At 37.6% G+C, this 25,077-nt stretch overlaps 1 protein-coding gene across 7 annotated transcripts in view; it reads right to left on the bottom strand.

The window, feature by feature from the left end:
- Positions 1-25,077, bottom strand: part of slc12a7b (solute carrier family 12 member 7b) — a 77,309-nt gene that overhangs the window by 34,304 nt on the left and 17,928 nt on the right. For 5 of the 7 annotated variants that reach the window (XM_067435488.1, XM_067435489.1, XM_067435492.1 and 2 more), the window contains exons 2-3: positions 2,989-3,083; positions 1,286-1,417 (exon numbers count right to left, since the gene is read on the bottom strand). In XM_067435488.1, coding sequence (XP_067291589.1) covers positions 1,286-1,417; positions 2,989-3,083 — 227 coding nt within the window. Of the gene's footprint in view, positions 1-1,285; positions 1,418-2,988; positions 3,084-20,662; positions 20,960-25,077 lie in introns of those variants that run through there. The other 2 variants (XM_067435490.1, XM_067435494.1) reach the window with 2 other exon arrangements.

The raw sequence follows: 25,077 nt of genomic DNA, 5'->3' as shown, positions 1-25,077 counted from the left end.
TTTTTTCAAGTGAATAAAAATGAGTCTGAGAGAGACAGTCTGTTCTGTTCTGTCAGGGCAATTCAACCCAAGTTTTCTTGAGTTAAATAAAATATGACATTCAAACAAAAATGCATTGGCTTTCCTGAACAAATCTAAAGAACCTTTTGTGCAATGGAAAGGTTCAGTTGAGGTTCTTCATGGAACCATCAATGCCCATAAAGAACCTTTATTAAGATAAGATTTCTACAACAGCAGAATTTGGAGAACTTCAGGTCATTTCCGACTTGCTTCCGTAACCAGACATTCCACACAATATGACCTGTATTAATTTCCTGTCGTATTTGCAACAAAGGCTGAAAGAATGTAGAGAATGTGAGTCTGATTTGCTTTAGATTACAGGACACAGACGCAAACGTCAAACATCTTTCAGAAAGCTCTGCTTCTTTCATTCATGTCTGCAGTTTTATGAACCCTGAGATGAATAACGTCATACCATGCGGCTCAAGTGTTTTTTGCTAGTTTCGCCCTGACGCAGTTCTCATGTTAACATTGTTTAAATATCAAATACACTCGCGCATCTGTTCGCCCATGGGCGTCTCGTCTGAAAACCAGGGGCTCTGCTTATTACACACACAGGGACGCAGAAGCACACACACATGATTATATATTAAAAATGAAAGGATTCCTCTCTGGAGAAATGTTCATTCTTTTCGCTCGCACGTAAATAGCGAATCCTCCATGGCGCGAGTGAACTGGCTTTTAAAGGGAGATGAGACTCGGATTGGTTTATTGCACGTTACGCCCAAAACACACCCATGACTCATTAAGAGACGAGGTACAACTCTTTTGGTCCATGTGCCTTTTTCCCTTCGTCCCATCGTTTCCCAACATTGAATGCACCAAAAATGTGCATTTTTCCCATCGTTAAACTAGCAAATGTGGATTCGGACTAAGTTTACCTGTGCACCAGACATGCTGGATTAGAGATGATAAAAGTGACTCGGTCCAATATCATTGCTCTTAAAAAGTGGGTGGGTCTTGTCCCACACACATATAATGGCTCCAACGTCATGCATGATGCCCATAACTCATTAAGAGACGAGGTCCAACCCTTTTTTGACCATGCGCCGACCATTTTTCCCGTTGTTAAACTAGCAAGCATGGATTTGGACCTGTGCCGTGCACTTCAATCATTAAAATATGGCCCAAAATAAATTTAGTCTGTTCACTAATGCCAACTTTAAAGGAAAGAGTCTAAAAACGTGTCTTTATGGTGTTTTAGGTATTTGATAGAGTATGTTACCTTGACTTTTTTCTTCTTGGCCCCTTCGTCCTCATCGGCCTCCTCGTGCTCCCTGACGCCCTGCGTGAGGTTGGTGTAGTTGGCCAGCTTGCTGAGCAGTGAAGACACCATGGGATTGCTGTCCATCTCCTCCTGAAAGTGTAAAGGTCATGCGTTTGAGGGAAAACCACTGTATTCCACACGGCAAACACAAACGACTCATTTCAAACCTCTACAATGTGTTGAACGGCAAAAATACATGCAGAGGCCAGAATCAAAGGACGTAATGACAGCTTTGTCCGTCCCAAATCATAAAGTTATACAAAAATAAACATCATGACCCATGAATTACTTTATTTGTGATCATAAACATGAAACGGGAATGTGGAAAACATAGGCTTGATGTCAAATATAGGCTTGAGAATAAACACAAAGTTTGTTCAGACTGAATGTGATATCAAGAACATATCCGGGTCAAAAGCAAAAGAATTAAGGCCTATGCCAGAATTTTGGCTATTCATATTTTTTTAATTCTTACATTTTTTAAGCCCATTATTTATTTATTTAAGTAATGCAACATATCATAGTAGTTTTTATTATACCATTAAAAATACGGTTGAATTAGTAATTCATATTTTAGATAGCAAAAACTAGTATTTGAGTACTTTAGTTAGTATTTAAAAGTAGAGAATCTAATGAGAATCAGCTTTGAGAATAATGATGATTGTAAATTGTCCAGATGCACGAAAGTGTTTCAATCTCAGGACTCCAGACTAACATTTGAGAGCAGTGGCACCAGCGCCTGATTTAGTGGAGCTGGAGGAAAATTTATGATAAAGTTGATTTAAATATAACATTTATATTATTTTGGTAATAAGGATGGTTACTAATAATATTAAATGTTTGTTTATTGGACGTTTAAAACACAGAGTTTGAATTGATATGCAGGTAAAATTAACTTTTAATATTGATGTGCAAAAACCTCAGGTAATTCCATGTCTTTTTTAAATAAAAGTGCTTGTGTTTGCCACAAAGTGGCCTACACCATTAAACTTTTAGTTTTACATCACATTTGATACTATTTAAAGCTTTTAAGTGCTGAAAAAAAGTGTGAAGCACTTGAACGCCCTTTAAAAGGGCTTAAACTTCACTCTCAAAATGTTTTATGAACCCTGAGATGAATAACGTAAAAAAAAAAAAAGGCTTTTGACTATTTCTTCCACAATACCATGTGGTGTTACTACAGTAAATCATGGTGAATGTTGGTGATTTGTGGAATGAAACCCCTGACCTTCGCTCATGGTTTCGTGCTGTTTGGTCTGATATCTGTGGTTTATAACAGTTCTGTGTCGAACGCTTCCTTTAGATCTCACAGTAGCGATGTTATTAATTCTGTGGCGAATTAAAGTGCTTTCTCACTGGATCTCCAGAGCTGTGTAGTAACGGTGTGGTGTGATCGAGAAAGGCCCGTGTGTTAGTTTGTGCTATCTATTATTCCTCTGAGCTGATAAACGGTCCACGCAGCGCAGCTCAAGCGAGTATCGCGGTTCTGTTCCGCTTTGGTTTAGTTTGCTGTTTCTTATATGTAACAGAAAGTGCAGCTCTTATCAGTTAGACACCGTGGTGGTCGCGACACTGTTAATCAAAGAACAGGCAGCAATGTTCAATCATATTGATACATGTAAACATTTAAAAACGTTCCCATTGAAGTTTAAAGATAGTACCTCAAAAAGTGCCATGTTTTTCCCATCATATAGAGTTCCCTTATAGTCATCTGTGTTATGGATGAACGGACTGCTTTCCCTTGGGTTTCCATCACCTGTATTAGAAAGATAGATAGATAGATAGATAGATAGATAGATAGATAGATAGATAGATAGATAGATAGATAGATAGATAGATAGATAGATAGATAGATAGATAGATAGATAGATAGATAGATAGATAGATAGATAGATAGATAGATAGATAGATAGATAGATAGATAGAGAGGAAAAGACATTAAACGTTAAAACACTGTTTGCTAAAGGAACTGAAAGGTGTTGATGGTCTGTTATCTTTGGGGTAAATGAGGAAAAACTCGACTTGACTTCCTATCCATGGCCGTAGGTCAGACATAATGATTTTCCTATAATTAGAGCATGATGGTGATCGATGTCCTCTCGGGGCTCTACGGTTCAGCGGTCAATCTAACGCTCAGAGAGGACGACGGCATATGGTGTCCTGTCATGAAGAGGTTTTAAAACCTGAAACGTATAGCTTAAAACATGCAATTACTGGAGGTGGACGCCGCTCAGCCACTGATCCGCCTGGGTTGTGGTTATATATAGATGTTAAATTGCAGTGATTTTGAATAAACATCTGGACTGGGCTGGATTTATTTTCAGATTACATCGCTTTATTCATTTCCTCAGACCTATCATTTCAGAGAGACACTGTTCCAACAGATTCTTAGCCTAAGCTAAACAATTTTCCCTCTGAAATCACTAGTCAATTTGACAAATAATTACAAAAAAACGGCAAGTAACACATTGGATTGTGACAGACTTAGAAGAAAAGGTTCTATATCGTCAGATGCTTCATATGCACTGTAAAAAAATTATATGGTCAATAAGGTGACGACATATATTTAACATTGCTTTAAATCATATTAAGTTAAGAAATTTTCAACATTTTAAGTGATACAAGATTCAACTAACTTCAACTAAAGTCAGTTTAATGTAATTTAAGTTGAAATGACTTGAACATCCAAGTTGATTGTACTTAAAAATTTAAGGCAGCAACTTTTTGCATAGCGGACTCTCCCATCATTGGATAATTTAATGTTTTAATGTAAATTTGTGACTTAAACAGCTCATAAACATACCTCAAGACTAGGAAAAAAGTAAACAACCCATTAGCATGAAAGCAATATGTAATTATTTATAACATTCCACCTTAAATGTAAGCTTTTGACATAAAGGGTTCTTTAAAATTGATTCTAGAACCTTAGCGTTCTACAGAACCTTTCCATCTAATAGTGAAAGAGTATTTATAGTATTTCACTAAAGCGCAGTGGTAGATACTAAGTTAAATATCTTCAAACTGTTTAACTTTGTAAACAACAAAGTCCAATAGCATGTTTAATGGTAAACTTTAAAAAAGGCCGCTTTTTGAAACCTGCCAGCATCTACCAATGTGACCAGCTTGAAGATCCATCAGAATCTGTGTATGATTGTGCAATGAAGCCACAAGTGGATGTGGACTTTCTTATACAGCTTGAAACAATAGTGCATTTGCAAATTGGTCTGAAACTGTAATTTTTGCGTCCAAAGTACTCAAAGTGATGCTAAATTCACAGCTCACACTGAATACATCTGAATACACAGATCTGACAAACACTTTCATTCAACGCATCTTTAAGTGCAATCATGATGTGATCATTTCTACCTTACAAGCCATCCGGGCTAAGATGGTAAGAGTCTGGTTGAGGTGTTTAACTGTTAACTATGTGTAAGCAACTTTAACTGTTTAAAAGATCCAAGCCCTAAAACAACAAATACTCATGAGAGAGCTGATATCTCACAAAAATCTTCAGAAAGTAGAATGTTTTAAGAGCATTTCAGACCATCTGTACTTTTAGATTCAATGGGTCTTCAAAAGTGTCACTCTTTGTTATCGTCGATGATCTATGGTCTTACCTAACTCTCAGCTGTCTGCTTAATATCTGCTAACTTTATTTTGATGCTCCCCATGACATATTCTGCTATAACTTTGCAACTGCGTGTCATCTTATTCCACTAACTAATTCTAGAAATATATAAGCCTAACCTAACAGTCTAACCCTAACCTGACTAGTTCACATGTAGTTGCAAAGTTACTTGTAGTTTTAGCTTAGATTTTAGGGGCTATGCATTTAGAAAATGCATTCAGAGGTCCTTTTTACACAATGTAAAACAAGTCACAGATGTCACCAAAGTGTGTGTGAAATCTTAGCTCAAAATACCCCACAGATCATTTTTATAACGTGAAAATTGTAATTTTTTGGTGAGAAAAAACACAGTTTTGTGTGTCCCTTTAAATGCAAATTAATTCAAGAAGAGGGCAGAGCTTCAAGAGCTCATGGTCGAAACTCTTCACACACACTGAAAACGTCAGAAACCGTTTACATTCAAACCGGAGTCAGACAATGATGGAGAGACTTCAGAAGAAGAGACGACACGTAGAATGAGACAGGACGTTTCTGAATTTATGAGTTAACTATCTTCAAGTCATTGCTTAGCATACTCTGTCATGATAATCTATAAATCGCTCATTTGTGTTGTGAGATGAGCCAGAGAATATCTGCTGATGAAGAGAGAACAGGGATAGTTTAGTTTAATTATGGTTATAACTTATGTTGTCATCTTGCGTTTATGACGTGTTATTGCATTTGTGTTTGTACTGTATTAGTAAATATGAAAGACGGACGACAGCTTGAGCGACTCCCAAATGTGCTCGATTATAGCAACTATTCCTCTTCTCCCCATGTTCCCGGGGATGGGGTTATGTAAAGTTTAGGGTTAGTGATGTCAGTAACCCTGATTTCTTTAATATATATATATATATATATATATATATATATATATATATATATATATATATATATATATATATATATATATATATATATATCACCCTTTGCTTTGAACACTGTAACATTGTAGATGTTGTTTATGCTCAAACAGCAACAATACACACTCACTAAAGTAAAACAAGTCAACTCATAATCAACCACTGCTTTAAATGTGAACAGCACATTTTGATTTCAGACAAGATTATAAATGTTAGCTGATATTATTTGGCAACAACGTTATTTTGGGTCTTTTCCACTTTTATTGACAGACAGTAGTCAATATTGTGGAGATCTCTGGAGGATCAGGACAACAAAAGTCAGACCTGATCTTCAACCACATGAGCAGAACATTAAACGTTTTGGCAATAAATGATCTTTATATTCTACAAAAAGTTCACATTTGCATTATGACAGCAGACACTTGATACAGTATGTCAAACCTCACGAGACGTGATCCACTTTCATCAGAATGACCCAGATTACAGATATGCTTATATCACTGCAGGCGTCACAGTCCTTCGCTTAACTGTTCTTTATCCAGCGGCGGAAACACACATGGAGAACGAGTGAGTGAGCAAAATTCAAAGCAGGAAAACAACAATGAATGAGATGGACATTCGGCTTCAGGCAAAAGCCAATCTTTTTTTTTTTCATATCTGCTGAGGACATATTGCTGATCATGATCAGAAAGGGGAAGAAAAAATATATGTGCAATTGATGTTAATCTAACTAACCTTTCACCACATGAATTGCCAAAACACACCATGCCAACCTGCCATATTCATATTTACACACATGGATAAAAAACTGCACAAAATCTCCCAGTGTTTAACACTGGGTGATAACCTAGGATCTTGTTTTAGTTCGATTACAGCCAGTCTCAGCTTACACCAAAGCAGAACTAGACGGCAAAGATGGCACCAGCCAAAATTACCAACAAGATCATCAAGTTCATCCAATCAGCAGCGAATCACTGCATGTCCTTGGCTTAAGACGATTCCTTTTCTAGGCATGACGGAGGCGGCGCTCCGAAACGAGTGTTTACAAACACTCTAAATGTAGACGGGGAAATAAAGATCAAATATAGCAATAATCTCACAGAGAATTCAGCCTCCTTAACTCCTGAGGATAAGCCGGACACTGCTGATCACAACAGTGATGGGTTATCAATTGATCCTAATAAAAGTGACCTTTCTTTTTTTAAATGACAAATATGGCCAGAGGAGATCATGCTTTCAGAATCACACAAACGAGTCAATGGTCACTATTACTGTCAGTTATAATGTGTGATCTACACACACCTACAAGTCACTCTGCAGCATCTGAATATCTCTACTGCTGAGGAGACTGTGATACTAAATCTGATCGGTGACACAATGTTCACCTGATGCATCATAAAACAGGTGGAAAAACCCTGAGGGGACTCCCAAATGTGCTGAACTACTACAACGCTTCCTCTTCTCAACATGACCAGAGACAAAGCTGAGGGGAAAAAACATTAAAACTGAAAATAAAATATAAAAATGAAACGAAAGGGAAACGAACAAAACAAAACAAAAAATGCTGGGGGTACCTGAAACATTAAAAATAAAATAAAATAAAATAAAATAAAATAAAATAAAATAAAATAAAATAAAATAAAATAAAATAAAATAAAATAAAATAAAATAAAATAAAATAAAATAAAATAAAATAAAATAAAATAAAATAAAATAAAATAAAAATACTGGGGGGATTATTATTAAAAACATTAAAATATAAAATATATTAAATTAAAATATTTAAATCAAATATAATAAAATAAAATTGAAAAAAAAAACAATAAAAAATATATTAAAAATAACAGAATTAAAGAAGATAAAAAAATAGAAATAAATAAAAATAGTCAAAAATAACAACAACAAAAAACACTTAAAACATTAAATAAAAAAATAAAAAAATAAACACCTGCACTAACAGCTCATAATCCCCCCAATGCTGACCCTCAAGTGCCCTCGAGTTCACCAAACCCTTGACAACCGCCGGAGGCATGACACATAGCGGAGGGATGTTTATTATTGCATTTAACAAAAGAACAGACACCAGCTCCACCTGAACATCACCTCATCTTTGTGGACCAGTGGACCTGACTTCCACCACAGAGAGACGATACGAAAGAGAAAAACTGATCTACAGGTGCTCAAAACAGAACAAGACGTTTTACCCTTCACACATCAAGGACTTCCATCAATTGTTTTCTTTCCAGGACGAGAACTTTCTGTTCAACCTTTTAAAACTGACGCTAGAAAGATTGAAATGAACATGTCAGGACATTAACAGTCAGGTACCGTGAATCACGGTCTCTATGGTAATAAAGGACCATACTCTATTTATATCTGCTAAGCTCTCTCTCGTTCTGATCTTTAAGCGGCCTATGGTAGCTATGTTTTACACCGGCTGACTGTGCAGGAGACGGAGGCAGAAAGAGTCACTCCAATCCCTTTATCCAACACGGACGTCAAGCAATTAGAAGGCCCAAAGTCTGGCAAAGTAAATAAGCCCACGTATAAACGTCTAACAGATGATAGCGATGCAAACGCTCTGGTCACGGCCGTCAAAGTCAGTGTTCTGATCGAAAACATTAAATGATAAAATATCCTGCATTTTGAGGACCACTTCCAAAACGAGATGTTTCATCTCAAGCGGTTATCCTTTAATAAACTGGAACTGAAACATTAGAAGTTATAGACATGTAGTTTCTAGATATCATTTTAGATGGCCGGGAAGTTGCAAAACAGCGATTTCACGATTTCACGAAGTTAAGACCAGCTCAATGCAATAGTCACAAATGTCACCTAACGTCCATTTAGAAAAGGTTATATTCTCGCTGGCAACGTTAAAAAGTCCAAATATGTTGATCTGGCTGACTGTGACGCTCCAGTACAGCAATCTCATGTTTACTAATGTAATAATACTGTAAGACCGAATCAATGCATCTACTCACAGATGTCACTTGATATCAATTTAATAATCAATATCGTCTAATAAGTACTGTAAAACTAGCTCAACTTAACTATACCACGCAATGCTTTTGCCTCCTGAAGAAGAATCGCTTGTTATATTCCTCATTTGTAAATCATCTGCTAAGAGAATAAATATAAATGTTACAAAGTCAGTTCAGGTTGACAGCATTAAAATGGCAAAATATCACATTTTTGCTGATTGTGATGTTCTGGAACAACAATTTCACATCAACTAAAGTAAGATGTAAACTAATCACATCATAAAAAATAAAAGGTATGGGTAAAAGGTTGACAACATTAAAATGGCAAACTCTCATTCTAGCAGATTGAGAAGGTCCAGGACATCAACTTCACTGTTGGTTGACAACATTAAACATCACATTATCTTCAACGTGAGATGTTCTACTGAGAACTGCCTCAACACAACTCATCGCAACCTTCAAAAAGTCAAACTATGCTGGTTCTATATTAACATTACTAACAATATAACCACACTAACAACCCAACGAAGGTTTAAAGCATTACATCCTCCGGCACCTGAATGAGGGCACCGAGCCTCACTTACCCCGCGGGCGGGAGCTGCACCCCGGCTCCATGCTGATGGAGAGAGAGGTGAGATGGGCTCTCAATGGGCTCTCAATGGGGTCTCCGCTGTCCCCCTGCTGCCTGAGGAACAGACGCCGCTAAACTATGGTGTGCTCTGATGATCAGCGCCTGTGACGGTGCCAATAACACGCACAGACATCAGTCCCTGAGCGCTTGATCCCTGATCTAAACCACTCACCCAGACACGGGGGAGGAGCGGAGAGACACACGGGGAGAGAGAGAGAGAGAGAGAGAGAGAGGAGAGAGAGAGAGAGAGAGAGAGAGAGAGAGAGAGAGAGAGAGAGAGAGAGAGAGAGAGAGAGAGAGAAAGCAAGGGATAAAGAGATAGAAAGGTAGGAAAGTGATTGATGCAGGCAGTACAGAGGAGAGAGAAAGAGAGATGGCATTCCATCGCACTAAAGCTACGGTCAGTATGAGTGTAAACGCATCCGGAAAATGATTTCTAAACCATTTCACTTTATACATGTTCGATACAATACGAGAAATATAATATGCACTGGCCCTGTGATGAGTTGACACTTGATGTGCACAAATATTTATCAAACTAAAGTATCAAAAAATGTGTAAATGAATAAATAATTCATTATATATTACATTAAATAACTTAATAAATGCATCAAAATAGATTTATTTAGTAATGAAAATTGTTAATGCATAGCATGTCCATCATCTTTTATTCAAATCAACATTCAGATTTTAAGTTAATAAAGTTTTTCATTATTTTACTACCTTTTTGCCTTATAAACGTCATTTTACATGGTTATGATGTATGCATATTACATGCATATTTATAAAAAAATGGCATGTGTAAATATCTATAAACATACATAAAATAGCAATAAATAAATAAATAAATAAACAAACTGATGTGTGTGTAATATTGCATTATTATTTTTGATTTTTTTAAAGTATCGAGGCCCTAGAGTGCGTCAGCGGCGTGTCGTGTCTTTAGCGGCCCAATCCCTGTCGGATCTCATGGCTGTACTGCAGGAACTGACTTCACGAGTCCCGTATTAATTGTTGGCAGTCTAGTGACTCTTCATCAGCTTGTGAACTGGGCAGTAATCACTTAACCAGATTAACCAAATCCTGTCCTTTTTATAAAGAGGACCTGCGGCGGGAAGGCCCACGCATGACACAAACTTAACATTTACGACACGGAACTAAAAATGAGGGCGGCTGGGAGCGTTAGTGTGGGAAACGGACATGAACCCCACTTTAACATTTTTCTGAGGGTTGGTCTGGTCGACAGCTCTCTCTCTCTCTCTCTCTCTCTCTCTCTCTCTCTCTCTCTCTCTCTCTCTCTCTCTCTCTCTCTCTCTCTCTCTCTCTCTCTCTCTCTGTCGTACTGTAAACCATTAAAGCCTTCAGGTAAGGAGCGCTGCTTACGCAACAGAGCATGCTGGGATTGCGGGGGCCGGCAAGCGGTGTGTGTGTGTGTGTGTGTGTGTGTGTGTGTGTGGGGATGTGCTGGGCTCTAGACCACTTAACACACAAACCCCCTGTGTGTCTTTATGAGTGTGAACCACAGATTTTCATCAGCCGTTGAATGTGAGATGTGAGATGTCATTTCAAAGCCTGATGAAAATCTGCGGTTCACACTGCATCAGTCCTCAATAAATCACACCAGGATTTAAATCATGTCTGATTACTTTTTGGATCAAAGATAATCTATACAATCACCAAAAACTTCCAACAAACAGGAATTATATCTATGTGTGGAAATAAATCCTCCTAAAGGGGCCATATAATAATAATAATAATTTAGCATTATTATTATTATTATTATTATTACTTATTATTTATTATTATTAGCACTTTGGGATTGTTTTTAACTATGAAAAGGGCTTTACAAATAAAATATATTATTATTATTATTATTATTATTATTATTATTATTATTATTATTAAAGCAATAATACTAATAACAATAATAAATGCAATTTTTATTAACATAATATAAATACTAATAACAATAATGTTTTAAGATTTGACTTTGATATTATTATTAGAATTAACAAAACAACAATTGTAACAAAAACAACAATTATAGTGACAATAATTAAAACAATAATATTAAATAATTGTATTATTAATATAATAATATAAATGTAATAATAACAACAGCAACAACATTATATAATTGTATTATTATTATTATTATTATTAATAACAACAATTGTAAATGGTATTCATATTTATAAAATAATAACAATAATAGTCATTGCTATTATTAAAAACAACAATATTTTATAATTGTATTAATAAAATAAATGTTATAATTAATAATAAATATTATTATTATTATTATTATTAACAAAACAACAATAATAATAATAGTAACAACAATAAAAGAGGCTTGTGGAGGCTGAAGAGCGATTTAAAGCTTACGATCTTTAATAATGATAATCACGTGGCAAAAGGCAAGCTGTGGTGTGAAGCTCAACACTGTGGTTTTGATTTCTGTCTAGCAGTCATTATTTCTGTCTTCATACAGAATCACACACTCACTTCCTCTGAGCCTGCAGAAAACACAGAACTGGGACATGAGGATGTTATTTCATACAACAGGCTCCATTATAAGAGCTATAAATGAAGCACATTATCAAAACCATACAGTATGCAGTTTAACTGGCAGCGTCCATCAAATCAAACTAGAAGTTAAATGAGGACGAGGGTGTGCAGAATATCAGCTGTGTGTTCATCAGAACGTTTATTAACACAAGCCCGCTTTGCCCAGCAGAGGGGGTCAGTCAGTCACTGAGGAATGATGGATGTGCTTCACATCAGTGTTACCTGAACATGGACTGAGTTCAGAATAACACACTACTCACACTAATGCTGCAGTGTATAGTGTGTGTATCATGGACAGCATCCAGAAGGTCTGTATGTATGGATGATCAAATGTGCTTGCCTTCAAAAATGAACCGGAACTGATATCTTTTTCTTGACATAATTTTTGAATGGGCTGGAAAAAAGCAAATGCAAAAAAACACGCAACACACAAACACCTCTTAATGAACCATATAACATGTTTAAGTCACACTCTAAAAAATGCTGGGTTGTTTTAACCCAGTGTTGGGTTAAATATGGACTAACCCAGCAATTGGGTTGTTTTAATCCTTCGGATGGGTTAAATATTTGCTTAAGACAACCCAATCGCTGGGTTAAAACAACCCAACTGCTGGGTTAGTCCATATTTGACCCAACATTGGGTTGATTTTTACTCAGAATTGTTTAGAGTGTATGAGTTTTACACTCCTCCTGCATTAATGTCTGTTCCTCTGCGATGGCTAATTGAGTCTGTATGGACTCCAGCAGCAGCAGCTGTTTTTCCAGCCGGAGATCTCTGTGCGTCAGCCAGAGCTGTTAAAGTGAAGAGCAATTACATCTTGATGCAATGGCAGCAGTGAATCAGCGCAGCGGGGAATAACAAGCGCAGATTAAACCCACGTTTGAAAGGAGAGCGGCTACTGGCGGAGAGGACCAAATTACAAACACGTGCTCCCTAAAAAGTGATTAAGTGAGTGGAGAAGTTCCTCTGCCCGTTGCCCTCAGCGTGTCGAGGCGACGGTCGGTTAACCGTATATGCATCACAAACACTCCTGTCCACAAAAACACAAGATCTCTCTGCTCGACTGGATATTTCAGATCAGATTACAGACATGACACTGCAGGAATAAGTGGCGTTTTTGCATGACGGTCTGAGCTCCAAAACAAACTTTAGAGAAACCTGTTATAATTATATTTTTATGTAAAAGACGTTGAATTACCGTAACTCATTTGTGTTGCCAGATCTTACTTGAACAGCGAACAAGAACAAGCCCATATTAATCCCAGATAAATCCAAATGCTTTATATTGAAAACACGACCAAAATATCCTAATTTTATTTCATACAGCGTTTGATTTGTGAATGTTTAAATATTTGTACTGATAACAAGACTGATAACTTTTTTTCTGCAGTGAAAAAAAGATAAAAAAACACCATAAAAATATCATAATATAATCCATAACACTCAAGCATCATATTTCCATAGGAACAGGCTGAAATTTAAGTCTTTGTTCACTAAAATGTAATTTCCAAATTCAACGCCACTGTAAAAAATGTTGTTGGTTTTTGTTGGATTAACTTAAAAAAGGAAGTAACCTGGTTGCCTTAAAATTTTTTAGTTTATTGAAATTAAAAATTTGAGTTGATACAATGAAGGAAATTTGTTTAATAAATAGAAACTCAAAATATTATTGTATCTGAACCACAACTTTTTTTCTAAATATTTTTTTACAGTTTCTTTGTGAATAACAGTCTGTTCCTCATGTAAACCTGCTGTACAGCTTCAAAAGGCATTCAACTCTCCTTTCATGATCCATAAAAAAATAACCACAGCATAGTCATATGACATGTCATATGACACTCAGTGTATGTGACCTATTTTTAAATAAAACTAAAACCAAAACACATAGTTAACTGAAATAAAAAAATATATATATAAAACACTAATTAATTAAAAATAATTAATAAAAACTATATAGACATTTTTAAAAATAATAATAAAAATAAAAAACAACTAAATTACCAAAACGTTAATCAAAGTTAAAATAAAAACTAATTCAGAATAATAATAAAAACAGTATCTCAGTGATCCTCTAAAATAACACTGAACAAGTACCAGTGTTTGGAGAACTTACTTTAAATGAATACTACAGTTTTAAAGTCATTACCTACACACAGGGATACACTTTTTTCCTCACCAGTCGCTGTGGCTAGTGGTTTTCTAAAGTTACTAGCCACTCAGCATTTTCACTGGCCATAATTTTGACATTGATACCATAAGGAAAAACTGCCATATAGATATTTTTAATATTATCTCATAATCCGGTGGCAGGAATATTAGGCTGTTGTCACTTTAAGAGCTGACGCACGGATCCATTATACTTGTCACAATTCACCAGTGTAAGAGTCCATGATCACCACCAGAGGGCACTCCACCCCGGACTGTCACTCCATCACAAACTACATTACCCATAATCCTTTGCCCTGACTCATTAGCACTCACTGTTTACACCTGTGTCTCATCACCTCATAACCTCTGCCTATATATATATATATACTTTGTTCACTCAGTCAATCAGTGCGAAGTCTTGTTTAGTGTCACGACTGCATTTCTGAGCGGTTCCCTGGTTTCATGTATCTTGGTCTTTGATTTCTTGCCTTCTCTGTGGATTACCCTTTTGCCTGTTCCTTCTGTTTTGTTTGCCTTTTCGGACTGCTTGCCTGTGTATGACCTTTTGTGTGTTTTATGGACTACGACTTTGGATTACCCTTCAATAAATACTGCATTTGGATCTTCAACCTTTCTGTCTCAGAGCAGTTAGTTACAATACTGTTACACCTGCCTTTTCTTTCTCAACTCTTTATGTTCACTTCAAATATAACCATCTGTGTTTACGTGAATACTCGCCAAGACCGGCATTTTGACATTATTTTGTGTGTATTTGACTGTTTAAGCGCAATAAGCAGTGGAAAACAATGACATTTAGAGCTGAGAGGTCGGCCTTATGTGCTTTGGGTGTGGACACAAATTCTGTGGGAATGAGTAAAATTATGCAAAATCCCACACCGAAATTCAAGCCCCGTAACACCAACAATATTCATCTGAAGTGTGTGAATGAGTGGAGGCAGGTTTGTGTGTCACTCGCTGTCGGAGAGATGAGAAAGAGAGAAAGAGCAGCTGGTATCATGTATTCTGTGTAAAGTAAGTATTGGAAGCGTTTCAGATATTTCAGTTTTGATATGTATCGAAAAATCCACATTTTTGACACTACAATGCACTTTATTTCAGACTACTAAAGACTACCATTGAAATATGTACACATTATACATATAAATTTGCTTCTTAGGAAGCCGTTAACACGTTGAAGAGAAGTGCTACACACTTGGCCATTGCTTTCTCTGACTTTTGGGCTATAAAAATGAATGATCGCATAGAAAGCTCTTATCCAGAGGAACTAAAGCTGGGAAAGGGAAAGTGGCCGGCAAAGGATGTGGAGCCGGCAGGTCAGCACTGAATGTGTCACACACAGGGAAACACACACAGGTTCTTATCGGCCACAGCACATGTCGAGCAGGACTCGGTCTGCCAGGAAACAGGAAGCGCAAGGTTCTGAATGACAACAAACCAGCGAGAAATGAGCTCAACAATCCTGACAGAAGCTCCATCTCCTGCCTGTGTCACCACTGCATTTATTCAGGATGCACTTGTTATACACAGATTCTTAGCATTACAATGTTCTTCCTCAGCATTTTTCTCCTGTTTACACATTTCAAAACATTCTTAAATCAAGATCCATTTACTAGAGAAGCAAAATTAGTCTTATTTTCTGAAAAATATTTTGCTTAAAAACAAGAAAATAATATTTAGGGTCTGAAAATTATTTAGTTTCTCATTTGACATAAGATATGTTACCCTATTTACAGCCTTTTTTTTCTTGTTTTAAGCATAAGCTTTAATTTTTAAGTCAAGTATGACTAAAATGTAAGTTTGCTTCATATTCATTCAAAAAAGTCTGTAAAAATAGGACACTGTTAATATGAAGGAAGTTTCCCAATCGATTGAAAATTGAATTACGCATTGCTTCATATTGTGTTTTGGGGTTAAATGAAATTTCCATAAACTTAACAGAAAATGTCAGACCCTATATGAATGTTTAGATATTTATACTGGAAAACAAGACAAAAATACTAAGCTTTTTTTCTAAAAATACTAGTTAAATACTAAAAATAGTAGATTTTCTGCAGTGAAAAAGCACCATAAAACCATGAATGGTAATATAATCCATATGACTCAAGCTCTATATTTTTATAGCTTTATGTAAGGAACAGAATGAAATGTAAGTCATTTTTACACTAAAATGGCATTTCACAATGCAGAGAGCTGACATTTTGGTCTGTTTCTCAAATAAACCTCCTGTATGGCTACAAAAGACATAAAATTCACTTTTTGTGATCCACAAAAAATAACATATGTAACTGGAATGATGTGGGAGATTAAACGGTTTGAGTATTTTCACTTTTGTGTGAACTCTCTTTGTGTGAAGTGAAGCAGGCAGATGTGTAACGCACAATGGAGAATTATTATGAAATCCAACACATACAGCAAGCGCCGCTTTATCTGATGTACGAAATGTACGAATGCACAGCGTCTGGGTCTGTTCTGAAGGCGCTGATATTGTGTAAAGAGGGTGTGGTGTGAACGCTGACACAAACACACAGGAGGATTTCTATATTTTTTCCACATCTGGTTGGCGTTACAGTCGTCAGTGGTCGAGGGGGAGAAAAATGACATGGATCGTGACGGCATGGGAAGCAAAACACATCTTAGAAAGACGAAAAAGTCATTGCTGATATCAAGCAGAAGGTTTGTAAGAGCAGGCTTCATACAACCAACAAGAATATCCATCAACTTATGAATCAAATAAAGATGAAAATCAGGCCTTCACATTACTGTTCAAGTAGGGCTGGTGCAAAGCTATAAAAGTGTCAAATTATATTTTGTAACTTTCAAAATGTATCTAACATTTGCATGGACATTATTGTAAAGTCGTGCTTTACTTTATTTACATGTGAAAACAACAGAAGAAACATGGAGTACTATGAAAATATGGAGAATGACATGTCCCAAACCAGCTCAACATGTTTTTTTAAAAGTTTGTTAGGCATAATTTAACTGTTTCCATTATCCCCTGAAACACAGCTCGTCCAATCAGAAAAGAGTCTGAACAACAGGAGTGAACATACAGCATCCTCTGAGCTTTCAGTCTCGGCCTGACACAAACGATCGTCTCTTCAGAAAGAGAGCACTCAGAAAACTCTGGCCCTGGTTTCGTAACCAATCATTGACACAGAAAGATGAAGCCTCCCTCATTACACACACTGTGCATGAGAACTGACCTTTAAATATGAGTTCATCTAACCATCAACCACTTCACATCCATATAGATCATCATTTGACATGCATATTCTTAAAATCATGGGCATTAAAGGGGGGGGGGGTGAAATGCTGTTTCATGCATACTGAGCTTTTTACACTGTTAAAGACTTGGATTCCCATCCTAAACATAGACAAAGTTTCAAAAACTAATGGTGGACGTTTGATGGAGTATTTCTGTGTCAAAAATCCAGTTTCCGGTTTCTCACAAGTTTCGGAGAGTTTTTTTCGAGTATGGCTCGGCTTGACGTTACTAGAGCGGAAGGTCCTTGTATGGGCCGTACGGGCTCTTCTCCCGGTAGGGTGCGCGCGCGCGTGACTAGAGCGAGAGAGGAAATGCACGCCCATAAACACTCTCGCCGCGCTCCACTTTATTCCTATCTGTGACATCAAGCGACTTCAACGTTTCAGCACAGCAAGTCACTGCTGTCAGGACTTCACCAAATCATACCAAAGAAGTGTGTTTTTGACGGAGCGGTCCCAGCGATAAAGGTTCGGTCCTGCTTTGGAAGCAGCCGGTGAGTAAAACTGCTTCAAATGTCTCTGCTGTTGGCTATCGTCACGTGAGTAAACATCAGTAAACGACACGATCGCGTGCTTTGTCATTCAAATGCGCTAACGTTACTCCATTGTTTGTATAACGTTACACTAGTCTGACGTGCAAAACCGTTTTGCTTGCTACTGCTAAGGTTTAGTCGCATACAATAGTCCATAAACCGAATCATGTCCTCATAAACTGCAAATAAACACACACAAATGTTGACAGGTCACTAAATACAGTAAATACCACAGAGACGGACGTCCTGATGTTGCTGTTTCTCCTGTTCAATTTATTTCAGCCTCAGATTTGATTCTGGATCATTATCTGTATTAGCTGAGATCGATAGCGACGTCACCGCTTTGCACGCTCGTCATTCTTTAGCTCCGCCCACTCGATACGCCTCCAGGCGCTCGTTTTTTTCCGGAAAGACTCGGTACAGCCCATATTTCTTTTATAAATATAATAAAACTAAAGACTTTTCGGAGATAGGAAGGATGCAATACTACTCTATAGGTACTCAAGATTGACATGAGATTGACTGAAACTGAGTGTTTCACCCCCCCCCCCCTAAACAAAAACTGCATACTGTACTTGGAGAGATGAATCTTTTCTGCAGCATCTAAAATGTGAGTTGTGCAAAAGTGCATGTGATTAAGGGTGGAATCATGAATCACTGCCTGATATCATCAAAAATTACATTTTAGGACCCACTAACAATGGTTATCATGGGCACAAGCTGCTGTGCTGGTTAAATACGCACTAGGACGTGGATGATTTTAATAATCATCTTGCTCACTGTTGAATCAGCAAAAAACGTCATGGGAAATGTGATCGAAATTCCTGTTTTTCTGCTGATATCAGTGTCATAAATCGCCCCACATGAGCACTTGCATTGTTTTCTTGCATTTCTGACAATAACATTTAATGAAACTCTACAAACAGGCCACCTCCTTAATACAAAAACACAAGTTCATATAACTGTATTTGTTCTCGCTGAGCTGAATGCTTTGAGTGGATAAAGTACACGCTGAGAGGGTTTACAGTTACTGTTATTCAATGTCAGGTTGCCTTTTTCATGGGTGGAGATGGGGAATAATTGGATACAGATGTCGGCCGCAGTGCTGTATCCTAGTAATATGTAATCAGGCAGAAATGCAGGGAGTGAGAGCGCCCTTATCTCTAAGGAGGATCCTATGGTCACGTCGAGGACTGGCAGATCTATATGGACACAGCAGGCCGTGACCTTCATCTGGAAAGTCCAAAAAGAACAGCTCCAGATATTACACTGAACGTGAAGGGCGGAGTCTAAACTCCCACCGGCGGGAACCAACAGGAAGCAAGCAACATGACAAATCAATACAGCACTGACTGGAATCTGAGTCCGCGTTCATCTCACAGGAGAGACGGGGAAGAAAAACAGCCGTTGCACAACAACAGAAAACTGCCTACTTACATAACCCTTAATATGCATTCAGTTCCTCTACTGAGCCTGTAAAATTTGGGCCGTAATTGTAAGCCAGGGTAGCAATTAGCAGGAGAAAAGCCATCGACGTGTAACAACAGTTCGTTCCTCTAGAACATCATTAGAGATGAACTCAGTGACCTGACGTCGTTACAAACTGCAGAGAGGTATAAAACGAAAGAGAAATGCTCACTGTCACATCTCAATAATTATGGATTTGCTCATCATTTCAAACTACATGTAGGCAAATACTTGTTGAATGCAGAAATACTGTAAAAACTAGTTTAAAATAATCCATGCTTCTTTTCAATACTTTTTCCCACTAAATTAACAAAAGTTATATTTAATAATTAATATAAATAAATTAAAATAAGTTAAATCTTAACCATGTTCTTTTTATTAAAACATTTCAACAGCAATTATTTTTGAATGATGCAAACAAATCATTGAATCAGAGACTTGATTCACTGATATTGATTCACATTAATGAATCAAACTTAGTATAAACGCTTGTTATAAACTTATTATAAACCACTTGACAAAATAATAGTCTTTCAGAAAATGTAACAGCCAAATACAAAAGTGCATTAAAATATTACAATATTCATGATGGTGATTTTATAGCACAGTGAATTTATCATTATTACAATATGAAATGCTATTACTAACATGTCTAATGCCCTCAAAAGACAAGGACTGTAAAGTTAGTCTAATGTTAAAGTCTGCAAAAAGTTTGCTATGATGCTTCATTTCATATTTCCAGTTTAATTCACAGTGATTTTTTTCATGCATATTCAACATATCCTTCTGCTCACAGGAAACTGTGCCAATGAATGTAGAAAGAAGTCCACACTGCTGTCATTTATGCAATAAATGCATAAATACTAACTAGATTCAGTACTTCTACAGTCATAATGTGAACTAATAGAAGCATTATGAATAAATTAATCCATAAAAGATGCAAGAAACAGTCTCAAACAACATCACATGAGCTTGTGTTCAGCACATGCTCCTCTCACCCATGTGAAAAGAGGAAAGGGAGAAGGCGTGTTCGCTCAGCGCAGAGAGAGAGAGAGAGAGAGGGAGAGAAAGACAAACAAACTACGGACAGTGACCCGTTGAGTTAACCTGAAGCGGCACGTTCCACTCGCTCCAGCTGGGCTGTTTGCATTCACACACTGCAGTCTGAAAAATTCCCAGCCTCACCTACGGTTTCTTCATCCTCCTCCTTCAGGACGTTGTTGTCATCGGGGTCTGCCTGAGCTGACTTTCTGCCATCATCCACGGGGACCACGGTGAAGTTGGTGGGCATTTTGTCAACATGTGCCTATCTGCGAGACGTCTGTCTTTCTCCTTATCTGTCTCCCTCACACTCTGACTCTCCTCCTCTGCACTGGCTGGCTTGAGTTGTGGTTCGAAGTTCTCAGTTGTGCTCCTATCTCTTTGACACCGGCTTGACCATGTGACCAGCCTTCCTCCATATAAGGAGTTAGGAAAGCTCCGCCCCTTGGGCCGTCCTTAACACACACAAGAGCTGCGTCTCCTGCTTTCTCGCCTGCAGCAGTATGAACCTCCACAGACACAACAAGACACGAGATAAAGAAGGCTATTGATCAAGAACCTCTTCAACGGACTTCCTCTTGATCAACCTTTTCGTTACTTGAAATAAAACAAAGGGGAAAAATAAATAAATAATAAAAACATTGAATTAAAATTTTTTAAATAATTATGATTTGCTTTTTGTATAAAAAGTGTCTGCTAAATGAATGCATGTAAATGTAAAATATGAAATGCTCAAACTTATTTCATTTGAGTTAGTTCCCAAAGCAACATTATGAAACCATGATACATTTATCAGGATCCTCTGATGAATATAAAGCTCAAAGAACAACAACTATTTAAAGTAGAAATCACATTATAAATGTATTTATTGTCACTTTTGATCAATTCAATGCATCCTTAATCAATAAACGTATAGATTTCTTACTTACTGACCCAAACTTTTGAACAATACTGTACGTCACATTACAGATGTAAAACAGGTTGCAAACCCATTTGTGTCCAAAAAGCTTAACTGTGTCGTTTACTAAACAAACTTGCAAAATCTAGAAAGACTTCCTTAGTAAATCTTCACATTATCCTGGGATAAAGAAAGTATTTTAGCATCAAAGCAGCATTTTGAGGCGTAATAAGCGTTACTGCATCTGTGTGTGTGAACGCACTCGCCCATGTGCACAATGCAAACACAAAGCCATAAATACAGCAGCCTGTCATTAAAGCAGACTAACAGCATAGCTCTGTCGCATAACTCAGTCATTTATTTTAAGGAGCGCTTATTCCACACACACAGTACGAGACTCCACATACTGTACGCTGGGATCTTTTGGCTAGCTGTCGTGCTTCACAAGCCATGAGCCGTTTTGTCTTCATGACCTTTGACATGCGGTTAAGTTCAGTATAAGTATAGACAAGCCTGCACTTGCTGTGTGAAAGCTTCTAGATTCCAAGAAGTCTAGATTCTAGATTACTTTTGATTGGTTTCGTGGCGGCTGTTGATGTGAAATTATTCAGTTCTGTTAGGTTCTTTGGCAAGACGGTTCTTGGAATCGGGAAAACCTGCAGCATTCCTAAATATGATTCATGCTGAACTGACATCAGACTTGGATATGGACTGGATATTGCAGTTACATTTACATTTACATTTATGCATTTGGCAGACGATTTTATCCAAAGCGACTTACATTGCATTTTAAGGTACACATTTTACATTTTTGTCAGTTCTTGCTTTCCCTGGGAATCGAACCCATGACCTTGGCGTTGCTAGCGCCATGTTACATATTTTTAATGAGGAAGTTTAAATTTAGTCCACTTAATTATCTGCAAGGACAGTTTTCTATATACTTTCAAGATTGGTAGTGCACATTCAATTCCATTGGCTGCAATCTGAACTTCAGTCCATGAGAAATGCTGTAATGTATATTGAAAATGAGTTTAACCACTGTTATTGAAAAAAAATCCATATTGCCATACACTATATGGCTATTGAATTATTTTGGGGTTGTTTTTCAGGGGTTGGGCTTGGCCCCTTAAGGCCGGCGACACACACTGCAAGCCGTTTTTATTTGGGCTCCCATATTAAAGGTGCACTATGTAGTATTTTTGCAGTAAAATATCCAAAAACCACTAGGCCAGTGTTATATATTTTGTTCAGTTGAGTACCTACAATATCCCAGATGTTTCCAACTATTTGTAAATTGAGAAAATTGCTATTTTAACTGAGGACCGGGATGTGTCAGCATAGCGTTTGAGGGAGTCGCCTGTCAATCGCGTCATATCTGCGTTACCCTCGGTTTCGGGTTTAATTTCGCAGTAGCGCTTTACTTTTAGCAGTGTGAACAAGTGAACGCACGGAGTAACGTCATAACATCATAACATCATTTTAAACACACTTAAATGTATCTAATATGATAAACAGAGCTGCTTTACCTCAAAATCATAACCGGAAGAGCGGATCAGTGCAGGCGCTCGGCGAATGTGTCCCGTCCCGTCATAATAAAAGTCCCGGTATTCGCAAGGCGGGTATTTGTTTAACAATCACTCCAGCGGCCGTGCTCAGCTCCACAACACTCGGTCCTGCTCTGCTTTAGACTACAGTAATGTTAATAACCGCATGCATGAATTTCTGCCCGAGTCTTTGCATGTCGACGCGAGTCGACCTTGCGTCATCAAACTGCGCATTTGTTTTGAATAGGCGCCCTCCAGTGGACGGAAAGTTGCATAGTGCACCTTTAACAGGTTATAGTTTGCACACTACCTGCGTGACGTGACACTGCGTGACTCGAGCCAAGCCGAAAACGCGTGCATGCTAGAAATAGAACCGACGCCTATTTTTCACGCAACAAGCAAGCGTGTTGGAAGCATTTCCAGGCAAAATAGAATAGAAAAGATGTGTATATGTAATTTTGACACAAATACATAGTAATAAATGACATTTTGATTTTTAAAAGTTTCTAGGTTAACATAAATGCAGATATAGTCCTAATTGTAATAATAAAATAAATTATCGATGTTTAAATATTGCACCTGTCAATGCATAACAAAATATTCTGTAGCATATTTTGCCGTCATTACTGCCGACGATGTCTTTGCTGTATAATGAGGCTATATATTTATGTTTAACATGAAGTATAGGCCTTCCCAAATAGCAGCAGCGCCGCGTCAGACACACTTCTGGTGTGCAAAGACAGAAAACGGCACATAACTGACGCACAACAGAAACACATTACCCCACGCTTGCAGTGTGTCGCCAGCCTTAAAGCTTCAGCATACCAAGACATTTTGGACAATTCCATGCTCCCAAATTTGTGGGAAGGGTTTTGGGATGGCCCCTTCCTGTACAAACATGACAATGTGTCGGTCCATAAAGACATGGGATGGCATTAAAGTTCTTTTGCATGTAAAGGCATACATCCCAAAACAAATAGTGTATTTGTAGTGCATGTATACGATCTTTATAGTCTCTCCATTTTCAATCGTGTCCTCATCATCAGGTTCAGAATGTGACTCGGCCTCGAACTAATTCAGTAAAACTGACAACATTATTTTTACCTGTGTGTTTACGAATGCTTTAGAAGCCTCTGAGGCTCACGGTTATGGTAAGGGGCATTCCTTTGCCAACACACACACTTGACGTGTTTAGCCAATCACATTGCATTGAATCTGCTGGCCAATTTGCTCAACTAATAAAGTACATCTTTTCTCAAGCACAGACACTGTGGGATGACGTAGGACAATACACACACACACTGAAGCCATAAAAGATTAACAAAGAGGAAGAATAAAGTGATTTATTTCACATTCCTCATGATCAACATGACATGTGGACCATTAATTCCTCCTAGAAATACCAGAAGGCTCCAGTTTAATATGCTATTGCTCTTGTGAGGTAACACACACACACACACACAGGATGCAGTGATGTGCAGGGTGTTCTGGGAGTTGAGCACTTCAGATTGAATTACACTGCAGTGCTCAGAACAGACAGACTCGAGAACACAAACGGCCCATTGGAGGATTCAACGGTCAAACCGGCCAGTTCTTGGTGATAAAAATAACATGCACTGACTAATGGACCAAAAACACCGGGACTGTGGGATGTACTGTTTTCTTTTGCATTATTGCTCAACTCTCTTTACTCTCAGTTAAACCTTCACTGAGTTAGTAAAATCCATTCCTATAAATCCATTCCTGCATTAAAAAGTAAAGTATTGTTTTTTAAATTTTATCTTAAATGATTTATGTGCATATCATTACTTTTTTTTAAAGTCATGTCCCTCATAATCGTGAATCAGAATAACTTCCCCTCCCGCTCTTCTGTGATGACGAGGGCGGGGCAACCTGTCACTCACATGAGATCCACCAATAGCAAACCCCAACCATCCAAACATCCAATCAATTCACCACAGGCTAAATCAAGACCCGCCCTACATTTGTTCTTGTTCCAGAAGCCGTTTCATTCAATTATACTTCACAATCAGGAAGAAAAGACTATTGAAACTTCTGTTTCATGCTTTAAGGCTGGGCGGTACAATGGTATTGACATGTGGCAGTATAATGAGTTC

Source organism: Pseudorasbora parva, chromosome 24 (assembly GCF_024679245.1).
Source record: "Pseudorasbora parva isolate DD20220531a chromosome 24, ASM2467924v1, whole genome shotgun sequence".
NCBI lineage: Eukaryota > Metazoa > Chordata > Actinopteri > Cypriniformes > Gobionidae > Pseudorasbora > Pseudorasbora parva.
This window is presented reverse-complemented; position numbering and strand designations above follow the sequence as displayed.